The sequence below is a fragment of the Colobus angolensis genome, unplaced genomic scaffold, assembly GCF_000951035.1.
Source record: "Colobus angolensis palliatus isolate OR3802 unplaced genomic scaffold, Cang.pa_1.0 Scaffold285, whole genome shotgun sequence".
NCBI classification, from domain to species: domain Eukaryota; kingdom Metazoa; phylum Chordata; class Mammalia; order Primates; family Cercopithecidae; genus Colobus; species Colobus angolensis.
This window is the reverse complement of record NW_012116099.1, coordinates 4,195,224-4,223,075: the sequence shown is the minus strand read 5'-3', so window position 1 is coordinate 4,223,075 and position 27,852 is coordinate 4,195,224. Positions and strand designations below refer to the sequence as shown.

Genomic DNA, 27,852 nt, shown 5'->3' with positions numbered 1-27,852 from the left:
TCACTCTTTGCTCAGAACTTAAATGGCTCCCACTTCACTCCTGATTTGACGTCCTAACTAATATGGCTTTAGGTTACCTCTCTGACCCCATCCCCTAATGACTCCCTACAGCATGGGTGAGGCTGCAATGTCAGCTGGGCACAGACAGTGGGAACCTTGAGCACCCGAAGCATTTGCAGGAAGAGCTCATCATTTATCCTGCAGGTAATGAGGAGTCACTGAATAATTGGGAGTGAGCGTTCTCATTCTTCCTCCTATGCTCTTGGAGCACTTGGCTCTCCTTTCCGTTATTAAATGGAACTGATTTCCTGAAGGAACAAGGAAACCATGGGGAGTGCCTTTGTGGATGACCTTCTTATGCTACTGCTTTGCCCACTCATTCTCTGCGCTGGTTCATTGCAGAAGATAATATAGAGAATAGGCAGGTTTTGATGGCAGATGGCTACACCCAAGCCACAGACTGTTTCATCACTTCATCCTTTGGTCCTTGGTGACAATAGCATCATTTATTGGGGAAAAACTATAATTTTTTTTGTAGGAAAGAATGTTCATAAGCATATACTGTCTGAATTTGAAGGATGGTTGGGCAATTCTACATTTAAAAGTCTCACCTTGAATGCATTTTCTTTAAGTAGCTGTGATGTAGGTTTTGTTAAAATTTAAAGCTCCAAGTTTCTGATAATCAATTATACTCTTTATATGTCTTTCTCACAGGGAAAGAGACTTATTTTTGAGGCTACAAGATTATATAATTCTAGAAAATTCATTCTCAAACCATTTCTTCTTTGATTCAATACATTTTTTTTCAGACTGTTTACTGCTTTGTGAATTATTCTATATTCCCAAATGTTGTTTCTCTATTTATAATTTTAAAAGCCTTATTTGAAATGATAACCTGTAAACTCTTTCTATCATGAGAAAAGAGAGAAGTAGGTGTGTAAGTAATACTTCTGGACTATGAAGAGAATTATAATTTTAGGTTTTATGAGAAATCTTACCCAAAATAAAGTAGCAGTTGGTTTTGGAGAGAAGGAGACAAGAACCAAAATATTCTGTCTATAAAATTAAAATTAATTTCAGATTTGGAACCACAAGATACACAGGGCACCAGGGCTAGAGGGGCCACTACCATCACAGAGCAGGGGTCCCTAACCCCTGGGCTGCAGACAGGTACCAGTCTGTGGCCTGTTAACTGCACAGCAGGAGGTGAGCAGTGGGTGAGTGAGAATTACCACCTGAGCTCTGAGCTCCACCTCCTGTCAGATCAGCAGTGGCATGAGACTCTCCTAGGAGTGCAAACCCTATTGTGAATTGCGCATGCAAGGGGTCTAGGCTATGTGATCCTTGTGAGAATCTAATGCCTAATGATCTGAGGTGGAACAGTTTCATCCTGAAACTATACCCCTTCACCCCACCTGGCTTTTCGTGGAAAAAATTGTCTTCCTCAAAATCAGTTCCTGGTGCCAAAAAGATTGGGGACTGCTGTTTTAGAGCTCAAACACCCACTCGACCCATGAGGAGAATCAGGCTCAGAAAGGTGCGTGACTTGAACTCTGGTCAGCCTCGGACCTCACCCACTCCCCTAGACAGAGACCTCAGAGTAATTTTGGTCATGCCTAGCTTCCCTCCAAAACACCAGTGATGACAAATCCCTGACCCATGATATGGAAAACGAGGGCCAGCAGGTTGCCAGACTATATATAGTAGGAGTGTCCTTGAGTCATAGGGAATTTGGCGTTGGCTTGAAAAAACAGCCCATGGCTTCCCAGCCCATGCCACATGTGGATGCATTGTCATGGCTACCTAAGAGAAGGTCGGAAAATACTTCATCCTGTCTAACCTCTCTGCCTCCTGACTCAGGGATTCAGAATTTGTACGTATGTAGAAATGGGCAGCTGTCTCTTCACTGAGATAAATGTTTTGAGGGCAAGATATAGGGATTCTAATATATTCCGTGGGGTCAGAAAAGGCTTCCTTCTAGGGAATAATCTTCATGCTCAATAGAAATTTTATAAATTAAGTACTTGCAACTGCCCTGCAAAAAGGAAGGGCTAGTCTTTTTTTTTTTTTTTTTTTAAAGTACTCAGAGTTATTTCTTTGTGCATGACATAAACATTAACCCAGATCTGATATACAAGGTCAGTAATGTACATGTTTCTGAGAGGGCCAATTGAGTTCAGAGACCTACTTAGAATTAAAGATCTGATAGGTGAATGAACTGACTTGCTTTTGGGCATGGCCCTCTTCTTCTCCCCACCTGCGAGGTTTCCTGTCTGGGTGTATTTCCACTCCACCCCATTCCTTTAAACAGCCAGGAGTTTTCTTCAGGAGCAGACAACACCTTCCAAAGGTCAATGTCCTCTAGTCCCAGAGAAGCTTCCCACAGCATTTTAACTAAACCAGAAAATGAAGCCTGACTTGATATTTCAAAAACAAAAGCATTGCAATAGGATGTATCTTTATTTATCTATAAACTTAATTTGTCATTTGGCTTACCATCTTTATGTTGCTTTCTGAACAAATGGCTAGATGTGATAGAAAATACCAGGCCATAAGGACACAATCATTTTGGAGAATGGAGTGTAGTAAGAGGTGAGTTAAATCTAAAAAGACCCACAAAATAGTATTATGTCTTCTGCAATGTCATAATCTTTATTTTTCAACCTTTATATTTGTACTATAATTTATAATTTTCCATGTGTTATAGATATTTCTATCAAATTTTTATAGATAAGTTGATGGAAAGTCAGAAAACTTGATTGGACAAAATAGAAATTAATATTTCCAGTTCCCAGACCATGCCCTTTCCAATAAACCCTGCTACAAGGCTTGATACTTGTACGAAAGTGAAAAGAGTATATCCATAGCTCATTGTTAAAACTATTATCAAATTTGGAAGCATATCTCTTGTAGGGTGAGAAAGAATCTTTATCAAACACAAAGTTATTCATTTGTATCTATATTGACACTTCAGTTCTTACTGAACACTGTATTTTATATAATTGTCCTTTGGAGAGCCAGCTGTTTCTAAGGCAGAACGTGGGATAATAACAAAATATGCTTAAATTTTCCTTTTCATTGGTAAGGGTAACGGTATTTACAGTAGTTCTTCGAAGTATAAGAACCTAACGTAAAGATGGCTAAATTTAATTTTTATTCTTAAAGAATTAGAGATATTGACTAAAGATGGCAGACTCAGTACTTGTATGAATCCTACCACTCTTCTAAAAGTTCCATGTAAATAACAATAAAAAATAGATACTTAAGAAACAAAATAAAGTTATAAATGCCTAGAAAGAGGATCAAGAGTGTCATCAATGCACCAGAAATGCAGAAGAATCACAAAGACAGACATAAGTAAGATCTGATCACTGGGGAAATTAAACCACAGGAAACCATGGGTCCAAATATTTGCAGAGAAGACTGGCATGGATGTAAGCTAATAAAGGCAGCTTCAAGTTGAGAGTGCAGAGCTATAACAAGCTGACATTCAAGGTGAGGGCACATCCCTTCATCTTCTTCCTACTGGGTTAATAAATAAGAAGCGATAATATTCACCACAGAACAAAGCTCTGTGGTGGGCAACAAGAAGTAGAGGGAAAAGCAATGCCCCAATGTAGAGAAATGGAGAACTCACGTAACAAGAAGACAATCTATTGGCCCTGGAAACTCATCCTGTTCCACTTCTACAGTCACTCAAGATAGGTGAACATGAAAAAAAAATACATATATACGTAGAAGTGACATTTTTATATAAACATAACAGAACAATGTGCCCATTTAAAGGATAAACAGTTCAAAAAATAATTACCATGACAAAAAGGCAAATTAATAAGCTAGAATATTATATTGATAATTTTTTTCATAAGGCAGTGAAAAGAACAAAGAAAAGAAAATATAAAGGGAAAATCAAGAGATATATATAGGGCAGATTCAGAAGAACAAACATCTCTCTAATAGACATGGCAAGATTGAAAGAAGGAAATTAAGGAGGAAAGGAAGAGAAGGAGGAGAGAAAGAAAGCAAAGTATAAGAAGGAAGAGAAGGGAGAAATTTCTAGAGATGAAGAAAGATTTGAATTTTAAGATATAAAGAGTTCATCAGGTACTTATTAAAGCAAATACAGTTTCACACTTCATAGAAGACAATAAGAATCAGATTGCTTAAAACTTGAACTTAAATTCTGTACTCTTCCAAGTCAGCAACCAAATAAAAACAAATACACATATTTTTCAGTATATGCAAGGAGTAATAAGGTTAACACCCACAGGCATTTTCTGTAATAATTGAGAGTGCACTACCTAATTTTGAAATATACTACAAAGCTACAGTAATCAAAACAGCATGGTACTGACATAGAAACAGACACTTAGGCCAATGGAACAGAATAGAGATACCAGGAATAAATTCATGCATTTACAGTAACGGATCTTCGACAAAGGTACCAAAAACACACACTGGGGAGAGTCCTTTCAATATGTGGTGTTGGAAAAATTGGATATACATATGCAGAATAAAGAAATTGGATTCTTTTCTCATACTATATACAAAAATACACTCAAAATGGATTAAATACTCAAATGTAAGACCTGAAACTGTAATACTATTAGAGGAAAACTTAGTGAAAAATCTTGATATTGATCTGGGCAGTGAAGTTTTTGCTATGATCTCAAAACACTGGCAACAAAAACAAAACAAAACGAAACAAAAAACCAAAAAATGGAATTGCATCAAACTAAAAAGCTTCTGCACAACAAAGGAAATCATAAACAGAGTGAAGAGGCAACCTATAGAATGGGAGAAAATATTTGCAAACCATACGTCTGGTAAGGTGTTATTACCCAGAATATATAAGGAATCCAAACAATTCAGTAGCAAAACAAACAAAAAAACAAACAAAAACTTGATTAAAAAATGGGCAAGAGACCCAAACAGATATTTCTCAAAAAAGACATACAAATGACCAACAGGCATATAAAAAAAAAGGTCAGCATCACAAATCATCAGGGAAATTCAAATGAAAACCACAATGAGAAATCACCTCATATCTGTGAAAATGGATGTTATTAAAAAGACAACAGATAACAAGTGTTGGCAAGGATGTGGAGAAAAGAGAACTCTTGTTCACTGATGGTGGGAAGGTAAATTGATGAAGCCATTATGAAAAACAATATGGAGGTTCCAAAAAAATTTAAAAATAGAACTACCATATGATCTAGCAATCTCACTTCTCGGTGTATATCCAAAGTAAATGACATCACTATCTCCAAGCGATATTTACACTCCTGTGTTTATTGCAGCATTACTCACAATAGACAAGATATGTAAACAACCCAAGTGTCCATCATAGATGAATGGATAAAGAAATATGGTATATATACACAATGGAATACTATTCAGGCTTAAAAGAGAAGGACATTTGCAACAACATGGATGCACCTGGAGGAGTTTATACTGAGGGAAATAAGAAAGACAAATACCATATGATCTCACTTCTGTGTGAAATCTAAAAACATTGAAATCATAGGAGCAGAGAGTAGAATGGTGGTTGCTGGGCCTGGGGGCATGGTGAAAATAGGGTGGAGGGGATACTGGTCAAAGGGTACAAAGTTTCAATTATGTAGCATGAATAACTTCTGGAGACCTAATGTACAGCATAGTGACTATAGTTAATAATATATTGTATACTTGAAATTATTAGGAAAGTAGATCTTAAATGTTCTCACCAAAAAAAGGAAGGAAGAAAAAAGCTAACTGTGTGAAATGATGGATACGTTATTAGCTTGATAGTTATAATTATTTCAAAATGTATATGTTTATCAAAGCACCATATTGTACGCTGAATATTTATAATTTTAAAAAAGCTTGAATTTTTTAAAAAAAGTAGTAAAAAATTCATATATGTTAAAAGAAAAACAACTGTACTAAGTATAAAAGGAGAAATATTTAAAATAAAAAATAAAAATAAAAGAAGATATGAATGTAAAACATAAATATGGCAGGAATCAGTTTCAACATGTAATTACAGTATTATAATAGATTGAACCATATGGAATTGCCAATGTTTGACTATTTTTGACCTATCAAAACAGTAATTTCATATGGTTTAAATAAGTGTTAATAGAATAGATGATTAAAATACAGCTTTTTTGTATTTCAATCTATTTGTCGCTTATAAGAGACATACATTTTCTAGAAATGCTGAAGATGAAAGAGATGGCTACTGAAGAGAAAAAAGGTACATACTTATTAATAGAAGGTAAACTAGAATATAAGGTAAAAAGCATAATAAAAGGAAAAGATCCACCAAGAACTATTAGAACCAAGGACTTTTATGTTTCTGATAGTTACACAGAAATACTTCAGGAAAAAAAAAAATAAACCCTACCAAATTTACAATCACAGTGAAAGGCATTAATATACATTTATTTAAAAAAATTCAGTAGAGAAAAAAGTAAGTTTAGAGGAGTTAAATATGACAATTAATAAGTTTATTATAATAATAAATCTCAAAGATATTATATGTACAGTTTTTCATGTCACCCATGAAAAATTCCAAGAAATTCCAATGCAACTATCTGAGAAACTGGGAAGGAGGGAATTTATTAAAGTGGTAGCATTTGAGGTTAGAATATCAAAATAACAATTGCTTTGCTATATGTTATCAATAGCTAACTGGGAGATGGTATAGGAAAAAGATAATATTTAAATTATGTCATGATTAAAACATTGTGCTCAATAAGAGAAAATGGTAAGACTTTTATAAAGAAAATTATAAAATGTTACTAAAGAACATAAGAAATACATAAAGAAAAGAAAAGACAGATTTCTGAACAGGAAGACTGCTATGAAGACATCAAATTTTCCAAAGATAACCTGAAGATTTAATGAAAATGGCCAGTTTTTTCCAAATTCTATACCTCACAAGCTAATTCTAAAGTATATACAGAAAGAAAATATTAAAGAATTATCTAAAATCTTGTAGAGGTACCCAAATAATAGAAAAATAAGTCAACATTTCATATAAGTGAGTTAAAAATGAACTATTTAATCGCGCTCTGTGGCTCACGCCTGGCCTGTACTCCCAGCACTTTTGAGAGACTGAGGCAGGCGAATCTCTTGAGGTCAGGAGTTTGAGACTAGCCTGATCAAGATGGTGAAACCTCCTCTGTACTAAAATAGAAAAATTAGCCGTGCGCGGTGGCACATGCCTGTAATTTCAGCTACTTGGGGGATTGAGGCAGGAGAATCGTTCCAACCCAGGAGCCAAGATTGCGCCCCTGCACTCCAGCCTGGGCGACAGAGCAAGACTCTGTCTAAAAAAAAAAAAAGAAAAGAAAAGAAAAAAAGAAAAGGAGAAAGAAAAAAAAAGAACTATTTAATTAATGATATTGGGGAAATTATTAGAAATATCTTTTAAAAAATTGGGCAGGTGTGGTGGCTCATGCCTGTAATCCCAACTACTTGGAAGGCTGAGGCAGGAGAATCGCTTGAACCCAGAAGGCCGAGGTTGCAGTGAGCCAAGATCACGCCACTGCACTCCAGCCTGGGTGAAAGAGCAAGACTCCATCAAAAAAAAGAAAAAAGAAAAAAAAAGAAAGAAAAGAAAAGAACTATTTAATTAATGATATTGGGGAAATTATTAGAAATATCTTTTAAAAAATTGGTCAGATGCAGTGGCTCATGCCTGTAATCCCAGCATTTGGGGAGGCCGAGGGGGGCGGATCACTTGAGGCCAGAAGTTCAAAACCAGCCAGGTCAACATGAAGAAACCCCATCTCTACTAAACATACAAAAATTAAGTGGGGGTGGTGGGTGCCTGTAATCTCAGCTACTCTGGTGACTGAGGCACTAGAATCATTTGAACCCAGGGGGCGAAAGTTTGTAGTGAGCTGATACTACCATGCCACTGTCCTCCAGCCTGGGAGACAGTGAGACTCTGTTTCAAAAAAAAAAAAAAAAAAATTAAAAATAGTCCTTTACCTCACACAGCACATAGAAATAAACTAGATGGATGAATAGATTTATGCACTAAATGTTCAAAATAAACAGCCCAAACCACAAAAGTTCTGAATGAAACTATAGGAAAATTTTATGAACATGACTAACACCCCTCCCCAAAGAGAGAGAAAAGAAAACTAACATCAAAACGAATAACAACAATGAAAACATAAATGTTTCCTATATATGACTGAAACATGTATGTGTGGCTAAATAGAATGCAAATGAAGTTAAGAGCCAAGAAACAGAATTGGAGAAATATTTAAAATATCTTTAATGGAAAAATTATTGATATCAGAGCACATAGAAAGAGTTCCTCTAAATCAATTTTCAAAAAGTTTAATACAATTATGAGCAAAAGATAGGAACAGCCAGTCTGAGAAGAGTTAAGTGTAAATAACTAAAAAGTATATTTGAAGAAGTGCAGTTATGATATTAATCAGGAAAATGCAAATTAAGACAAAAATAAATAATGTTCACCCATCAGATTAGCAAAACACTTTTTAAATGTTGATGATAATCAACCTACCAAGCGCTGGCAAGAAAGCTTGCATTGTTGGATACTGTTCACTGGAGTCGGTCTAGGCAAGCATTTTTGAAAGGCAAATTGGCAGTATGTCTCAGAAGTTAAAATGTGCGTGCCTTGGACTCAGAAAGCCACTTCTAGGAATTATCCTAGAATAAATGCATATACTGATCATGGACAAGTTATTTGTGAAAATAAAAATGGGAATAAGTATATTATGGTGTACCCATATGTGGAGTAACATGGAATATTATGGAAGATCATGCAGCTATTAAAAGGAATGAAGTAATTCTGTATTGGCATATAAATATCTTCAGAGACAGAGTTAGGGAAAAAAAACAAGTCACACAACAAGATGTATGATGTGATCCCATAAAGGACAGAGTAAGTACATATGAACGTAAGTGTAGTTGAGTGCACAGAAGAGACAGGAAAAATGCATGCACAAAGATAAAATAATGTTTGCTTTTGTGCATTATTTCCATAATAAAAAGGAAAAAGAAGAAAACATAAGTTTAAGAAGTGGCTTTCTATTAGGGCTTGTCTTAACCCACTCATTCACAGACTGGCTTTGTGCAAGTGATGTGTGTATGTAAATATATATGTTTCTACATTATACAAATAAAAATATATGTCTTATACATATCTATATCTATATCTCTACAAATAGATGTTGGTCTATCTTGAGTATTCACTGTGGGAGACTATGATCTGATTCTACCAGTGATTTTCTTTAGCAAAATATTTCTTGGCCTTTGCTATTTTGGGGATGCTTTCTTAGCCTATGGCATATGCTCTGCCAGATACAATTGTGGACAACTTTCTCCCCTTCTTGCTTTTTAGCCAGAAGATATTTAGATCCAAGCCTGGTGGGGCAGATGGGGTATTGTGCTGGCCAGTGATTCTGGCTGTAGTTAAAGCTATTGGTTTCCTGGTGATAGCTGAGTCAGAGAGTGAGCGATGTGGGTACCTGAGGGAGGGCCATTCCAGGCAGAGGGCTATGTAAGTGGAAATTACCTGAGGCAGGCACATGTGGGTAGTGCCTGAGGAAGTGCAAGGAGGTCCTAGTGTCTGAAGCAGTGCTTGGGAGTAAAGAGGAAGAGAAGGGATGAAGTTAGAGATACAAGAGAGGCTACGTTCTGCAGAGCCTCTAGCAGCTTGACTTGGAGGCAGCCGGGAAGATATTAAAGGGTTCTGGCCAGACATGTGCTGTGACCTGACTTAGGATTTTAAACATCACAATTAATGTTTAGTTGTGTAAACATTAATTTTACACAATTAATGTTTAAATTACACATTGCACAATGCTTGTTAGTTGAGAAGAGACTATTAGGCTCAAGGGTAGAAGCAGGGTACATCTGAGGTAAGAGGAGATGGTGGTTTGGACAAAGCTTGTAGCAGCAGGGGTGGTAAGAAGTAGTGTGATAACAAATACAGTGTATTTGGAACATAGAACTGACAGTATTGGCCTACAGATTTGACTTTGGGTGCAAAGGAAAGAGTTGAGTCAAAGCTCTTTGACTTGGAGGTTTTGTCCAGAGCACCTGGACTGGTGGAATTGCCATTTACTTACCTGGAGATTGTGAAAAGCACAGGTTTGGAAGGGTAACTCAACCCACAGTTTTGAATGTGTCAAGGTTGAATGACTGCTGATCACTGTTAGCTAGTGCACAGGTGGCCTCGATAGGAACCCAGACACCTGCCCCACAGTGACAGGTGGAAGGCCAAGTATATGAGCACAGTAGCAGGTAGGTGGTGGAGAGAGCAGGTGGATGCGCTGACCTTTTTCTATTTTCTCAATGAAATAGGAAGTGTGAGACAAAGTAACAAATGTTGGAAGCTGTTTTTTCCTCATTTCTGCTTGCCGGCATAATTTCACAAGGCCCCTGACTCTGTGATGATGTGCAGCTTTCTAGAAAGACGCTTCGAAGACAAAACAAGATAGAACATATGGCCCCCCATGTCTCTTCCCCGAGTCACTGTATTCCTCAAAAGATAAATTACTTCAGAATGTCTATTATTAAAAAGCCAAAACAATAACAGATGTTGGCAAGATTGTGGAGAAAGAAGGATGCTTATACACTGCTGGTGGGAATGTAAATTAGTACAACTTCTATGGAAAACAGTATGGAGATTTCTCAAAGAACTAAAAATAGAAATACCATTTGATCCAGCAATCCCACTATTGGGTATTTACTCAAAGGAAAAAGAATTATTATACCAGAAAGATATGTATTTATTGTAGCACTATTGACAACAGCAAAGATGTGAAATCAACCGAACAGTCCATCAACAGATGATTGGATAAAGAAAATGTGGTGTGTACACACACACACACACACACACACACACAAACACAATGGAATACTATTCAGCCATAAAAAAGAATGAAATCATGCTTTTTGCAGAAACAGGGATGCAATATGCAATTGTGGGCCATTATCTTAAGTGAAACAATTCAGACACAGAAAGTCAAATATTAAATGTTCTCACTTCTAAGTGGGAGCTAAATAATGCATACACATGGATGTAGAGAGTAAAATAAGAGACACCGGAGAGTTGGAAGGGTGGGAGGGTGGGAGGAGGTCGAGGAATGAGAAATTACTTAATGGATACAATGCACATTATTCAGGTGATGGTTATACAAAAAACCCATACTTCACCACTACATAATATATCTACATAACAAACCTGCACTCTTGCCCCTTAAATTCCTACAAATAAAAAAAATATAAATTTAAAAAATTAAATTAAGTGGGACAATTCCCCCAGATAAATAAATACATAAATAAATAAATAATTAACTTTAGTTCTTGCCTTTTCCTACACATAAGATAATGTCTGATGGGATTAGTGGTCACGCTTCTGTACACTATAATCAGATATAGTCTTGCACCCAAACTTAGATGCGATTTTGTGTATACTGAATCTTTACTACCTGTATATAAACTGTGAACTGAAATGCTGCATTGGAGCAGTCTGATAGAACCTCTCTAAAGAAAGGGCTACTCTGATGCTCTAGGCTTCAGTCTATAGTCCTCAGGAAGACTGCTAAATAAAACTAACTTTAATTCTTTAAAACCTTATTTTTTTTTTCTGTAGTTGATAGAAGCAAGATTATTAGCTGAAAGGAGGTACAAGAAGTGTTGCAGGTTTGAGGGGAAAGGGGAAAGTACAAAGGTGCCATTTAGAACAGTCAGGGATAGAGGTCCTAAGTAACAGTGTGTTTGGCAGGCAATACCAAGGGCTATGTTGAGGCTAGTGGCCCTGAATTTGAAGGGTGATCAGTCACCAAGGGGTGGGTATCAAGATGAGGCCCTTTCAAAGCCCATGGCATTTAAGATGGATAGAAGAAAGGAAAAGAGAACCTGAGAGAGAAGAGGAGAATGAAAAGATCTTAAAATCAAGGTATTGCAGGCTCCAGGGGTGGAGTTGGGGGTGGGAGTGGGGGTGGTCAAAGAGGCATTGGAGGCAGTACTGGAGAGAAAAAGCTAGTAATGACGAATGTGTGGGGCAGAACAGCTCATTCCAATGTGCAGCCAAGGTTGTAAAGCATTAATCCGGTATTATCAGCTGTCGATCTGTAACAGTTAACTGCCAAAGTCTACCACAATAAAGTACAGATGAGCTGAGACCATCTTTCCTGTAAGGGATAGTAGGAGAGCTGTGCATATGAAAGGGGATAGACACCCGGAGGTTTCAAGGGCTGGCACCGCCTGCATCTGAATGCAGGTGGCAGCCGAATTTCAAATTGAGAACCTTTAGAATAGCAGTGCTTCTCAAACTTTAATGTGTATCTGTGTCACCTGAGGATCATGATAAACTAAAGATGCTGGACTGGGTCTGAGAGTTCTAGCAAGCTATCAGGTGATACTAGCGACATAACCGTGAAATAGTGAAAGAACTAACAACAAATTCCATTTTTGTTTAAGGAGCCTTTATCCATTCCTATGCATAGGCTAGGATAATTTCAGAGCACTGAAATAAAACATAAAAACAGCGATCATGTAGTTTTTTGAAATTAACTCTGGGATTAAAAGGGAGATATGTAAACAACTATGTTTTGTTAAAGATTTATAGAAGGGTTGTGACCTGGCCAAGACCAAAAAGTTCTCAACCTCCACAGACCCTTGCTGGTGCCCAGACGTCTATAGTCTTTGGTCACCTCTTGATCACAGCCCCTTTGTCTTCCCTCTGCCCTTAACATAGAGACTGAAATTTGTTTTGACGGTTGGTTCTTTGGGACATTAGTTTGCCATTTCTTGGTTTGCTAGATCTTTGAAATAAGGTCACCTTCCTTGCTCCAACTCCATGTCTCTCAACTTATTGGCTGTCATGTGATGAGCAGAATGAATTTGGACTCGGTTGCAGAAGGATCAACATGTGGTCTCAGACTAGCAGCATTGGCTTCACCTGGGAACTTGTTTATAGCTACAGAATCTTGGCTCCACCCAAAACTATTGAAGCAGAATCTGCATTTTAACATGATTTCCCCAGATAATTTGTGGGCATGGTGAAGTTTGAGAAGCAGTGCTCTGAAACACTGATTTGCAATTTTATATATGGATGAGAATCACTTGGAAAGTTAGTTTGACCAGCCCTCCGCTCTGCCCCACCTCCCACTAGTCAGGTTGCATCACAAAGCAATTAAATCAGGGTATTTGTGAGTAAAGCCTAGGTATTTGTACCTTTTAAAGGTTCTCAGTGATTCCAACGGGTAGTTAAGTCTGCAAAACACTGGTCTAATATTTTGATCCCATAAGTTGCATACTTTTTAATCTATTATGTTCCTAGAGATACCCCAATGAAGCTTTGAGTTTGGATCCAAGCAGGTCCATACAGGAAGACCAGTGCCTGGGCTGTCTGTTTTGGACAAGACCATATCTCATACCCAGTGACCTTAATGGACCTCACCCTTCAGAAAAAAGTTTCTCTGGGCTAATCCTGTTGTTGTATCAGGATGCAAAATGACAAATTATAATTTATCCAAACATTTAGGTATTTGTCCTAAAATTTTCTACAGCTACAGCTTGCTGAACCTGCTTTGTTTTAGGTGGGAGTAAAAATCTCTGAATATGGGCCAGAAATGTCTGTGATTTACTTGTATTGGTACTAGGAACTATCTGGATTTAATGTGAACACAGAGTTTGTATTGGGTCCTAGGAACTAGCTGGATTTTATGTGAACACAGAATTATAATTGGTGCCATGTTATCGGGTTTTGCAGAACTTGTTTGATATTGGGACCATAGCACCTTGAGAAATGTGGACATGTAGAGTTGGCTGCACTTGAAGTATTTTCTAAGCCTCTGATGATGCTTGACATTATATTTGCTGACATTCTCTTCTGGATTTTGCAAAGTTGGACTGTTATATCACTGAAAAAATAAATTATCTAGGGACTTGTGAGAATTTGTGATTCAACTCTGAAGTTGTCTTTTATTAAAACAAAGAGATATTCTTGGCCCAAAACTGAAGAGTCAAATTTAAGCAAAATATTTAAACTTTGCATCTTGTCCTTTTTGTTAGGATCTACTGATTGTTAGTGCAGTCTAACCTGAGCTTTTTAGTGCTGTCTTGGAAGGAGATTGTAATTTTTCTATTCTTCTCAGTTAAGTGATTCAGATAAAGAGGATGATCAGAACCTTTATGTTTGGGAGCCAATTTCAGAATAATTGAGCTAGAAATAAAAAGAAGGAGAAATTAAATAGAGATAAGTTTGGGCAACACGTTAATTTGAATGGAAGGCTGTATGAGACAAGTCATCATAGAGAAAGAAAATAGTGAAAATGGATTAATAAATTATTATATTTGATTAACAAAAGGGAAGAAGAGTAAATGAGTAAAGGTGAATATAAGAACATTCATTCATGATCTTTTAAAAAATCGTAATTGTTATTTTCCACCATCACTTCATGAATGCATTCTCTTTTCTGGTGTCATTTTGCTCATGGCTGGCTTGTCACGTGGGGCAGTATATTCTGCACTCCCAGTGACCAACTTTTAAAATAGAATAATGCTCATTTCTGTTGAAAAGAATGAAATGTCACTGGAAATAGGATGTTCCATGATTTGAGCAAGAGAATTAAAAATGTGCATCAGACAGCTTATTTACAGAAAGCAAGGATACTATCAGACGTATGGGACTGGGGATGGTATTAAAAGATTAAAGGGGGCCAGGTACTGTGGCTCATGCCTGTAATCCCAGCACTTTGGGAGGCTGAGGCAGGCAGATCATAGGGTCAGGAGTTCAAGACCAGTCTGGCCAACATAGTGAAACCCTGTCTCTACTAAAAATACAAAAATTAGTCAGGCATGGTGTTGCATGCTTGTAGTCCCAGCTACTTGAAAGGCTGAGGCAGGAGAATCACTTGAACCTGGGAGGTGGAGGTTGCAATGAGCCGAGACTGCACCACTATACTCCATCCTGTTTGACAGAGTGAGACTCCATCTCAAAAAAAAAAAAAAAAGAAAAGAAAAAAAAAATAGAAGAAGATTAAAGGATGGACTGGGTATGGTGGCACTTTGGGAGGCCAAAGTGGATGGATCACTTGAGGTCAGGAGTTTGAGACCAGCATAGGCAACATGGCAAAACCCTGTCTTTACCAAAAATACAAAAAAATTAGCCAGGTGTGGTGGCACGTGCCTATGGTCCCAGTCACTCGGGAAGCTGAGGTGGGAGGATCACTTGAGCCCAGGAGGTGGAGGTTTGCAGTGAGCTGAGATTGCATCACTCTGCCTGGGTGACAGAGTGAGACTCCGTCTCAAAGAAAAAAAAAACAAACAAAATTTAAAGGGTCAGTCTATAGATAGGGTTGGGAAATCAAGTCCCATCAGAAAGATAGTGACTGCAGTTAATTAGAACCTGTCACTCTGAAATGCTAGAAGTCTCTAAAGGGGCACAAATGGAACAAATAATAAAAGGTATGCCATGTGAAAGGCACATTTACCAACATGAGTCTATTGACTATTGCTCTGGACCTCACAGAGATCAGATAGGATGGAAACCATTTATTTTGTAAAGAAAAGTAAATTATTAATTTACTCAACGCAATGCCTTTCTCCTGTGGGGCGGTTCGAGCAGTTCTTGTAGCAACAGGGGCAAGTGTTGAAGTGCAGGCTGCCATTTGATGTACATAGCCCATGGTTCAGAGCTGATGTATCCATTCCCCTAGTTGCTAGGAGCATTGGATGCTTACAATTCTATGAGGATTGCCTGGGTCTGAAGGGATCTTCCTCCACCAAGATCCCTGGTGGCAGCTTCTATCAGTGAAGGAGTCAAAAGATCTAGCCCCCTTCCCTCAACTCAGATGATTCTTGAAAGGCCCTCCCATCTCCAGAACTCCTTGTGGGATTTGTTGAGGCCTTTGCTGGGTCTGCATCATCTCAATTCACTCCATCCCCTCTTCCCTTTCCAACTCCCCTCTCTCCTGAGCCATGCCATTTCCTTCTCTGCCTCACAGGTGCTGATCCCAGGAGCACACCCTAATAACCTTCCTGCATTCAGGCCACCATCTCAGAGTAGACTTCCTAGGAAACAACTTTTCATGGTTTTTTTTTTTTTCCTGATAAAATGTAAGAAATTCCTTTAGAAAAGACAAGAATATTAGACCTGCTGGTTTAATAGAGCAAATACGTTGAAAGGTTAGAAAATAGATTGCAGGTCTGAAGCCTAAGCCTTCCAAGAAATGCCACACCTGAGAAATTTACATTTGATTCAGCCTTTGTCTCAGTGCTCTGAAATGTACTGATTTATTATGCATTAGTTACTTGTACCTGGGGAGCAGGCAGATTGGTGACAAGTGCCTCTGGAACAGTGCCGCTGGTGGGAGGAGGGGCCATGGAGATCACTGTGAGAATGCCCAAGGAGAATTCCCCTTCAAATCCCATTTTCCCAGTTACATTATCAGTTCTGCTAGGATCAGGGAAACCTGCATCTCTGGAAGCATACTGAGTTGTCTCCTACTTGGTTTAACTGTTTCTTTATCCTTTATAACTCAAGAACCTTTATGTCCTCAAAGCTGTCTGTGGCCATAATTTTACCAACAGAACCATTTCATTGTGATGGATGTGATGTTGCTATTCACATATCTGCCTAAACTAGAATTTGAGATTCCCTTATTTTCCTCCTTCTATCTTATCTTCTGTACGTTCAGCCACCAAGACTTGTTGATACCTCCTAAATATTCTCTATGATTAATTTCCTTTTCCTTCCATCTGCCTCTTTCCTAGTTCAAGCACAAATAATCTCTTTTCTAAACTACTGTTAACTTTTTTTTCTCGTCACTTTGCTTTTCATCTTGAATTGGGACTCTGTCTCTGAAATCTATTAAATTCTCTGAAATTCTTCACTTTCTTTTCATCCTTTCTCTTTTTTCTCTATGAACTTACCCTGGAAGATGTCTACTTCCCTGGCTTTGATTCCTGTTGACATGCTGAAGATAAACTGAAGATGTTACAATATCCCATTGAGACTTTTTCCAGAGGTCCAGACCTTTAAGTTTAGCTGCCAGTTCTTCAAACTCAACTTGTCAAAAACTGAGTTGACCACTTTCTCCCTCCAACTGGATCTTGCTTTTCTATTATCCATCTCAGTGAATGACACCACCTTCTGCTACGTGTCATAAACTTGGATGTGGTCTTTGAGTTGTCCTTCTCTCTATTTCCCTAGGTCAAATCAACCATCTCTAACTCCACCTCTTAAACATCTCCTGGCCTTGTCTCTTGTCACCACCCCTATTGTCACTACCTTGGTCCCAGGCCAACCATCTCACCTAGATTTTTTTAAACCTGTATATCTGCATCAGCCCCTTAATTTCTTTTTTGATCTCTCAGTTGTCTTTCCGCAATCCATTTCTCATAGAGTAGACAGAATTATCTTTCTGTCTACAAATATGCATTCCTTTGCCTGAAGTCCTTCAATGCTTTCCCATTGTTCTTATAATACATGTCTATGGCTTATCAAAAAACCCATTATAGTCTGGCCCCTGCTTGCCTCTCAGCAATCTTTCTCCCCACATACTCCCACTCTCATTCACACTAGGTCATTGGAATTCCGTGGTTCCTTGAACGCACAATGCTTTCTCTAACCTCTGGACCATCTGGCTCCATATTCTCTCTTCTTAGAGACTCCTTTTCTCTCTTGATTCACCCTTTGCCTTACTGTTTACTCATCAGCATCTAGATCCCAATTTAGCTTTCTCTTTCACCCAGAAGTTTTCATTAAACACCAAATCAGGTTAGACATTTTTCTTTGCTCCCATGGTGCCCTGTACTTACCTCTGCTTTGTCTTTTAGCAAATTCTACTGCTGTTTTATGATTAGCTTTCTGAGGGCAGGAACTGTGTCTGCCTTGGTTATTCTTATATCTCCAGATCATAGCACAGTGCCTGGCACAAAATATATGCTCAAAAATAATCCAACTTGATTAATGAATTAATGCATGCATTGGCACAAGCAGTACCTTCTTTTGAGAATGTTCTCCTTTGCACCCTTGCCAACTTGGCAAACTCCTGCTCACCATTCAAGCCCCAGCATCAATGTTTCTTGAATCCCTAAGGGAGTCACAATCCCTGTGACCCATATCACAATCTTCCCTCTCATCATCTTTTAGGATATTATTTGCTTGTAAGTCTGTTTGCCCACTAGACTTCAAAATCTCTAATGGCAGAAACTGTCTTGTCATCTATGAATATTAGCATCCATTATCTGGTATAGAGCACATGCTCAAATACTTGCTATAGGTTGGAGGGATTATAATAATAAAGCTGGGTCTGATTTTTGTCTGAAGATGACACATTGACTTAATATAGTTCCAAATAATTCCACATAGTTTGTTCATGAATGTGTCCTGTAATAAGTGTTTCTCTTACCATGGGTACTAGTTGCTAAATTATAGGATTTTCTCAATTCCTTGAAGTTTGTATCTTACCAATGTTCTTTGTTTAGATGTTTTCAAGTCTCCATCTCATGGAATGATCCATGCCCATATATTATTCTAAACCATTTTTTAGAAAAAAGAGATTCATAACATCATAAATCCTTTGGACTGATTTGGAAACTGCAATGCAGGATATTTGCAGATGTCTGAATATTTTCTAGGCTGTCCTCCAGTATTGTGCAAAAAAGAGATCATGTAGACTTTTACAGACTAACTATCTAAAGTACCTAGATCAGTGATTCTACACTGTGGGTGATTTTGTGCTCTTTGAGACATTTGGCAATGTCTTGAGGTATTTGAGTTGTCACAGGTATTTATGTGAGCGACAGTGGCTAATCTAATCAGTGGATGCTGTTAAAATTCTTTTAAAAAAATTAAAAATTCTTTTAAAAATTATTTAACAGCCACAGATGCTGTTAAAATTCTTTTTTTTTAAATAAACTTTTGTTCATTAAAAACATGTTACAAAGGGAAAATACAAGATCCAAACTGGCATGTTTATAGGTTGCAGTACACACAATTGACCAATGATTGCATCAAAAGTATATAAAGAACTCTTACAAACCGATAAGAAAAGACAAGTAAAAGTTATGAAAAATATTTCTCAGAAGTGAAAATACACAAGATCAATAAACCTAAGAGTGATCCAACGTCATCATTAATTAGTAAAATCACGCACACGCAGAACAGCACAAAACCAGAATTCAAACCTGGATCCCTCTAATACCAAAATCCAGTCTCTCCACCGCTCTGAGCTCATTCAGCTATTTTTAACCCGAGGATGGTAAGGAAGCTACTTGAGATTACACAGTGCTGCCCAGATATAATGCAAAATTATTATCTGTATGCCAAGTCTTTGCATTATATGGATTTTGTATACAGAGGCTTGAATATTGACAAACCTTAAGTGACTAGGAATTGAGGTATTTTATAGAAGATGCTAAAAAATATTTCTGAAATTTGCTCCTCTAAGATGGAACAAATATTTTTCCAAAGTCAAATAGTTTTGCATAAATCATTCTTTTAAATTTCTATTTAATTTTGTTATTATTTTTGTTATTTTTCTGTAAGTTATTGGGGTACAGGTGGTATTTGGTTACGTGAGTAAGTTCTTTAGTGGTGATTTGTGAGATTTTGGTGCATACATCACCTGAGCAGTGATACACTGCACCATATTTGTTTTACTTCCAATTATGTGGTCAAGTTAAGAATAAGTGTGATGTGGTGCTGAGAAGAATGTATATTCTGTTGATTTGGGGTGGAGAGTTCTGTAGATGTCTATTAGGTCCACTTGGTCCAGAGCTGAGTTCAAGTCCTGAATATCCTTGTTAATTTTCTTTCTCATTGGTCTGTCTGATATTGACAGTGGGTGTTAAAGTCTCCTGCTATTATTGTGTGGGAATCTAAGTCTTTTTGTAGGTCTCAAAGAACTTGGTTTATGCTTTAATCTGGGTGCTCCTGTATTGGGTGCATGTATATTTAGGATAGTTAGCTCTTCTTGTTGCACTGATCCCTTTACCGTTATGTAATGCTCTTCTTTGTCTTTTTTGATCTTTGTCGGTTTAAAGTCTGTTTTATCAGAGACTAGGATTGCAACTTCTGCTTTTTTTGCTTTCCATTTGCTTGATAAATATTCCTCCATCCCTTTATTTTGAGCCTATGTGTGTCTTTGCACGTGAGATGGGTCTCCTGAATACAGCACACCAATGGGTCTTGACTCTATCCAATTTGCCAGTCTTTGTCTCTTAATTGGGGTATTTAGCTGGTTTACATTCAAAGTTTATATTGTTATATGTGAATTTGATCCTGTTATTATGATGCTAGCTGGTTATTTTGCCCATTAATTGATGCAGTTTCTTCATAATGTCCATAGTCATTACAATTTGTTATGTTATTCCAGTGGCTGGTACCAGTTTTTCCTTTCCATATTTAGTGCTTCCCTCAGGAGCTCTTTTAAGACAGGCTTAGTGGTGACAAAATCTATCAGCATGTGCTTGCTGTAAGGATTTTATTTCTCCTTTTCTTATGAAGCTTAGTTTGATTGGATATGAAATTCTGGGTTGAAAATTCTTTCTTTAAGAATGTTGAATATTGGCCCCCACTCTTTTCTGGCTTGTAGGGTTTCTGCAGAGAGATCTGCTGTTAGTGTGATGGGTTTCCCTTTGTGGGTAACCTGACCTTTCTCTGTGGCTGCCCTCAACACTTTTTTCTTCATTTCAACCTTGGTGAATCTGATGATTATGTGTCTTGGGGTTGCTCTTCTTGAGGAGTATCATTGTGGTGTTCTCTGTATTTCCTGAATTTGAATATTGGCCTGTCTAGGTTGGGGAAGTTCTCCTGGATAATATCCTGAAGAGTGTTTTCCAGCTTGGTTCCATTCTCTCTGTCACTTTCAGGTATGTCGATCAAACATAGGTTTGGTCTTTTCACATAGTCCCATATTTCTTGGAGACTTTGTTCATTCCTTTTTATTCTTTTTTCTCTAATCTTGTTTTTACGCTTTATTTCATTACTTTGATCTTCAGTCTCTGATATCCTTTCTTCTGCTTGATCAGTTCAGCTATTGATACTTGTGTATGCTTCACAAAGTTTTTGTTCTGTGTTCTTCAGCTCCATCAGGTCATTTATGTTCTTCTCTAAACTGGTTATTCTAGTTAGCAATTTGTCTAACCTTTTTTCAAGGTTCTCAGCTTCCTTGTGTTGGGTTAGAACATGCTCCTTTAGCTCTGAGGAGTTTGTTATTACCCACCTTTTGAAGCCTACTCCTGTCAATTCATCAAATTCATTTTCCATCCAGTTTTGTTCTCTTGCTGGCGAGGAGTTGTGATCCTTTGGAGGAGAAGAGGCGTTCTGGTTTTCAGCCTTTTTTGCGCTGGTTTTTCCTCATCTTCATGGATTTATCGACCTTTGGTCTTCAATGTTGGTGGCCTGCGAATGGGGGTTTTGTGTGGATGTTCTTTTCGTTGATGTTGATGCTATTCCTTTCTGTTTGTTAGTTTTCCTTCTAACAGTCAGGTCCCTCTGCTGAAGGTCTGCTGGAGTTTGCTGGAGGTCCACTCCAGACCCTGTTTGCCAATGTTAGTATTGAAATGTGAGGTATCATTACATTCGTCATGCTCATTGCCTGGAGGTGTCTCCCAGTCAGGAGGCATGGGGGTCAGGGATCCACTTGAGGAGTCAGTCTGTCCTTTAGCAGAGCTAGAGCGCTGTGCTGGGAGATCTGCTGCTCTCTTCAGGGCCAGGAGGCAGGAATGTTTAAATCTGCTGAAGCTGCACCCACAGCTGCCACTTCCCCCAGGTGACAGGGAGGTCCCAGGGAGATGGGAGTTTCACCTATAAACCCCTGACTGGGATGGTATTTGGTTACATGAGTGAGTTCTTTAGTGGTGACTTGTGAGATTTTGGTGCATATATCAGCCGAGCAATATACACTGCCCAGAGAGGAGGAATCTAGAGTGGCAGTCTGGCTACAGCAGCTTTGAGTAGCTGCGGTGGGCTCCGCCCAATTCAAACTCCCCCCGCCCCCCCACCCCACCCGAGGCTTTGTTTACACTGTGAGGGGAAAAGGGCCCACTCAAGCCTCAATAATGGTGGATGCCCCTCCTGCCACCAAGCTCAAGTGTCCCAGGTCGACTTCAGACTGCTGTGCTGGCAGCAAGAATTTCAAGCCAGTAGATCTTAGCTTGCTGGGCTCAGTGGCAGTGGGATTCGCTGAACTAGATCACTTGGTTCCCTGGCTTTAACGCTCGTCCCAGGGCAGTGGACCGTTCTGTCTTGCGGGTGTTCTAGGTGCCACTGGGGTGTGAAAAAAAACTCCTGCAGCTAGCTTGCTGTCTGCCTAAATGGCTGCCCAATTTTGTGCTTGAAACCCAGGGCCCTGGTGGTGTAGGCACCAGAGGGAATCTCCTGGTCTGCGGGTTGCGAAGACTAGGGGAAATAGTATCTGGACCAGAATGCACTGTTTCTTGTGACACAGTACTCCACCGCTTCCCTTGGCTAGGCGAGGGAGTTCCCCAACCCCTTGCACTTCCCAGATGAGGCAATGCTACACCCTGCTTCGACTTGCCCTCTGTGGGCTGCACCAACTGTCTAACCAGTTCCAGTGAGATGAGCCAGGTACCTCAGTTGGAAATGCAGAAATCACGTTCCTTCTGCATTGATCTTTCTGGGAGCTGCAGCCCATCTTGCCAGCCACACTGGTTATTTCCTTTCTTCTGCTGGGTTTGCATTTGGTTTGTTCAAGTTTCTCTAGTTCTTTCAGGTGTGGCCTTAGAGTGTCTATTTGTGCTCTTTCAGACTTTTTGATGTAGGAGTTTAGGGCTATGAACTTTCTCTTAGCACTGCCTTAGGTTTTGATAAGTTGTGTTATTATTGTCATTCACTTTGAAGAATTTTTTAATTTCCATGTTGATTTTGTTTTTGACCCAGTGCTCATTCAGGAGCAAGTTATTTAATTTCCATGTATTTACATGGTTTTGAAGCTTCCTTTTGGAGTTGATGTCCAGTTTTATTCCACTGTGGCCTGAGAGAGTGCTTGATATTATTTCAGTTTTCTTAAATTTATTGAGTCTTGTTTTATGGCCTATCATATGGTCTATCTTGGAGAAAGTTCCATGTACTGTTGAATAGAATGTGTATTCTGTGGTTGTTGGATGGAATGTTCTGTATATGTCTGTTAAGTTCATTTGTGCCAAGGTATAGTTTAAATCCATTGTATCTTTGTTGACTTCCTGTCTTGATGACCTGTCTAGTGCTGTCAGCACAGTATTGAAGTCCCCCACTATTATTGTGTTGCTGGCTATCTCATTTCTCAGCTCTGTTAGTAATTGCTTTATAAATTTAGGATCTCCAGGCTGGGCATGGTGGCTCACACCTGTAATCCCAGCACTTTGGGAGGCCCAGGTGGGTGGGTCACGAGGTCAGGAGATCGAGACCATCCTGGCTAACACAATGAAACCCCATCTCTACTAAAAATACAAAAAAAAAAAAAAATTAGCTGGGCATGTTGGCAGGTGCCTGTAGTCCCAGCTACTTGGGAGGCTGAGGCAGGAGAATGGTGTGAACCTGGGAGGCAGAGCTTGCAGTGAGCCGAGATCATGCCACTGCGCTCCAGTCTGCGTGACAGAGTGAGACCCTGCCTCAAAATAAATAAATAAATAAATAAATAAATTTAAGATCTCCAGTGTTAGGTGCATATATGTTTAGGATTGTGATATTTTCCTGTTGGACAAGGCCTTTTATCATTATATAATGTCCCTCTTTGTCTCTTTTAACTGCTGTTGCTTTAAAGTTTGTTTTGTCTGATATAAGAATAGCTACTCCTGCTCACTTTTGGTGTCCATTTGCATGAAATGCCTTTTTCCACCCCTTTACTTTAAGTTTATGTGAGTCCTTGTGTGTTAAGTGAGTCTTCTGAAGGCAGCAGATAGTTGGTTGGTGAGTTCTTACCCATTCTGTGGTTCTGTATCTTTTAAGTGGATCATTTAGGCAATTTACATTCAATGTTGGTATTGAAATGTGAGGTATCTTTACATTCATCATGCTCATTGTTGTCTGTGTACTTTGGGTTTTTTCTTTTTTGTTTTTGCTTTTTAACTTGTGTGTGTGTGTGTGTGTGTGTGTGTGTGTGTGTGTTTTAATGGATCCTGCGTGATTTATGCTTTAAAGAAGCTCTGTTTTCCAGGATTTGTTTCAATATTTAGAGCTCCTTTTATCAGTTCTTGTAGTGGTGGCTTGGTATGAATTCTCTCAGCATTTGTTTGTCTGAAGATGACTGTACCTTTCCTTCGTATATGATGCTTAGTTTTGCTGTATACAAAAATTCTTGGCTGATAATTGTTTTGTTTGAGGAGGCTGAAGATAGGGCCCTAATTCCTTCTTAGCTTGTACGGTTTCTGCTGAGAAATCTGCTGTTAATCTGATAGGTTTTCCTTTATAAATTACCTGGTGCTTCTGTCTCACAGCTCTTAAAATGGTTTCCTTTGGATAACCTGATGACAGTGTAGCTAGATGAAGATCTTTTTGTGATGAATTTCCTGGGTGATCTTTGTGCTTCTCATATTTGCATGTCTAGGTTTCTAGCAAGGCCAGGGAAGTTTTCCTCGATTATTCCCCCAAATTTGATTTCCAAGCTTTTAGAATTCTCTTATTCCTCAGAATCACTGATTATTCTTAGGTTTGTTTGTTTAACATAATCCCAGACTTCTTGGAGGTTTTGTTCATATTTTCTTATTCGTTTTTCTTTGTCTTTGTTGAATTGGGTTAATTCGAAGACCTTATCTTTAAGCTCTAATTTCTTTCTTCTACTAGTTCAATTCTATTGCTGAGACTTTCCAGAGCATTTTGCATTTCTAAAAGTGTGTCCAAAGTTTTCTTGAATTTTTGTTGTTTTTACTTTAAGTCATCTATTTCCTTGAATATTTCTCCCTTCACTTCTTGTATCATTTTTTTGCATTTTCTTGCATTGGGCGTTGCCTTTCTCTGGCCTCTCCCTGATTAGCTTAATAACCTCCTGAATTCTTTTTCAGGTAAATCAGGGATTTCTTCTTGATTTGGATCCATTTTTGCTGAACTTGTGTGATATTTTGGGGGGTGTTGAAGAGCCTTGTTTTGTCATATTACCAAGGTTGGTTTTCTGGTTCCTTCTCATTTGGGTAGGCTCTGTCAGAGGGAAGGTCTAGGGCTGAAGACTGTTGTTCAGATTCTTTTGTCCCATAGGGTGTTCCCTTGATGTATTACTCTCCCCCTTTTCCTATGGATGTGGCTTCATGTGAGCTGAACTGCCGTGATTGTTGTTTCTCTTCTGGGTCTAACCACCCACCGAGTCTACCTGGCTCCAGACTGGTACTGGGGTCTGTCTCCACAGAGTCCTGTGATGTGAACCATCTATGGGTCTCTCAGCATTAGATACCAGTGCCCGTTCCAGTTGAGGTAGTGGAGGGTGCAATGGACTCCATGAGGGTCCTTAGCTTTGGTGGTTTAATGCTATAGTTTTCAGATGCTGTTAAAATTCTTACAATGCCCAAAGAATTGGTTCAAAATATTAATAGTGTTAAAGGTGAGAAATCAGATTTAGATGAAATAAAAATGTCCCAGTTCACTCAAATGCACTTTCCTTTTCAGGATAGAGCATAAATAATACCCAACTTACAACTAGAAGACCAAAGTACAGTCCCACCCAGGAGCTCTTGCTCTTATATTTTGATGTTTTTATTTTCAAAATTATATTTTAATATCTGTCTCATGGGGTTGTTACAGAAATTAAATATTATAAGGTATGGGAAAAGCCTTAGTTCAGTATCTGGCAAATAGTAGTTGCCCATGAGATGTTTGTAAAAACAGGTCCATAAACCAACCCATGGGGAATGGGGTTTAGGAGGTGGAGATGAACGAAATTTACACTGAATAGTTCCTGAGCACCTCATGCTTTCTAGGATCTGCACCTGTATCACCACTTCTGAGAACACTTTAGAGAGTAGTAGGCATTGACAAAGATCCAGGGAGGTGTGCATACGTACTCTTTGTTCTTTTCGTTCCACGGCTGCATTGCATTTTTCTATTCCCCAGTTTCTCAAAAAGTCTCTGAGATAGCCAAACAGGGTTCCAATTCCATATCCCATGTAAGTGAAAACCATAACATGAAGGGGTGCTTCTTCAAAGGATTCAACAATGAGCTTATCATAAAAATGTGTCTTCCCATTTTGCTGAAAACACAAAAGAAAATCCAAGGTTAGCATTCTCCTGTTACAAATATACTATGATACTTAAAACTGTGAACTTTCAACCCTTTAAATTCCAAAGGCCATATTTAAGATTGTAAAGAAATTAGAAACTGATCATTGAAGAGAGAAATCAAAAATTCAAACTTTATTTTACAAGCCACAGTAACATAATTGATTCAAGCAAAAGTTCTCAACAGAAACTCAAACCACTGGGTGAAGAGTTAATGAGGAAGAGCGTGTTTGCAAGTTGCTAAAGTATAACCCCATAGCTTACTTCCTAATCACAAACTTGGGGTCGTTACCTTAACCAGGTGATCAAATTATATCACAAGTGTTGGAACAAGCAGTCATTCTACACTCCCGTTATGTGTAATATTCAATACACAGCAAACCTATGAAATATTTAACCTGAACTTAGTCAAGCTCTTATGTTTAACTTCCATTTTACAAGAAACACTAGCCTAAAGGAACGTATCTTATGTGAAAACAATCAGATAATCCAGAATGTTGAACTTTCTATGGGACAACTGTCCTGATCTTTTAAAAAAGTCATTTCTGATAAAAGAAGGGTGGACGAGAGGACTTAAGGGAAACAAGTAAATCCAGTGTGTGTTCCTTCATCAAATTCTGTTTTCTTTCTGTAATTTTTGTGTGAAAAACCAGGTGAAAGACAAACTTTGAACAACTGTGGAAATCCAAATGAGGATCATATATATATCTTATTAAAGAATTATTAATTTCATTAGGGAAGATAGAGATATTTTTAGTTATATCACAGAATGTTTTAATCTTTATAGATGCATGCTGAAGTATTAAGGGGCAAAGTATTATAATAGCTGTAGTTCTCTTTAAAGTGGTTTGTCAAAATTGCATAAAAACATAAAGTAACTTTGAGAAATGTTAACTCTTGAATCTGGATGGAGAGTATATAGGTGTTCATTACATATTTTTTTCTACTCTTCTGTATGCCTGAAATTTTTCATAGTAAAAGGTTTTAAAAATTGTCTGTTTTGTTTCACTTTTCAGTAGAAAGTAGACTTTTAGCACCAAACCATTCTGATGACTGTTTAATTGATTTGCACATAGTAGGTCAAACAACGTCTGATCAATTGATGAGTAAATACATATTTCTAATGCTAATATTTAATTGTTTTAGTCCTTAATAAATATTTATACATTCATTTATTGTTTCATTCAATAAACATAAATCAATCTGCAGATTCCCCATTTCTTAATGAGGTGACACACAAAAAATGTTTTGAACACTTGGAATACACAGCTTTTAGTGATTTACAAAAAATTGTCAAATCTCTACTAATATTTGATGTACCAATTTAGCTTATACATATATATGTATTTAGAATGATTTATTATATTAAATCATGTACATTTGAAATACTGTTTTTGCCATTTTCCTAATCTTTGTCATTATAAGCAACACAGTTTTCCAGAGCATATTATCTTCATTCCCTCTACATTGTTTGAGAAGCAGAATTTTTGGAATCTCTGTGATTTAGTCACTGGAAGTTTTATCCCAAGCCATAAAATAGATGAAAAGCAAATCAGTCTGGTAGATGAATATTTTAAATCTCTACATTATTATCCCTTAAGAAATTTTTAAAAGCCTTTTTATAGTGATATCTAACATTTGAATTCTTAAGTCAA

The 27,852-nt window shown here is 38.1% G+C and overlaps 1 protein-coding gene across 2 annotated transcripts in view; it reads right to left on the bottom strand.

Moving 5' to 3' along the window:
- SPTLC3 (serine palmitoyltransferase, long chain base subunit 3) overlaps positions 1-27,852 on the bottom strand; it is a 169,877-nt gene that overhangs the window by 103,154 nt on the left and 38,871 nt on the right. For both annotated transcript variants that reach the window (XM_011948878.1, XM_011948879.1), the window contains one exon: positions 25,984-26,169. In XM_011948878.1, coding sequence (XP_011804268.1) covers positions 25,984-26,169 — 186 coding nt within the window. The remainder of the gene's footprint in view (positions 1-25,983; positions 26,170-27,852) is intronic.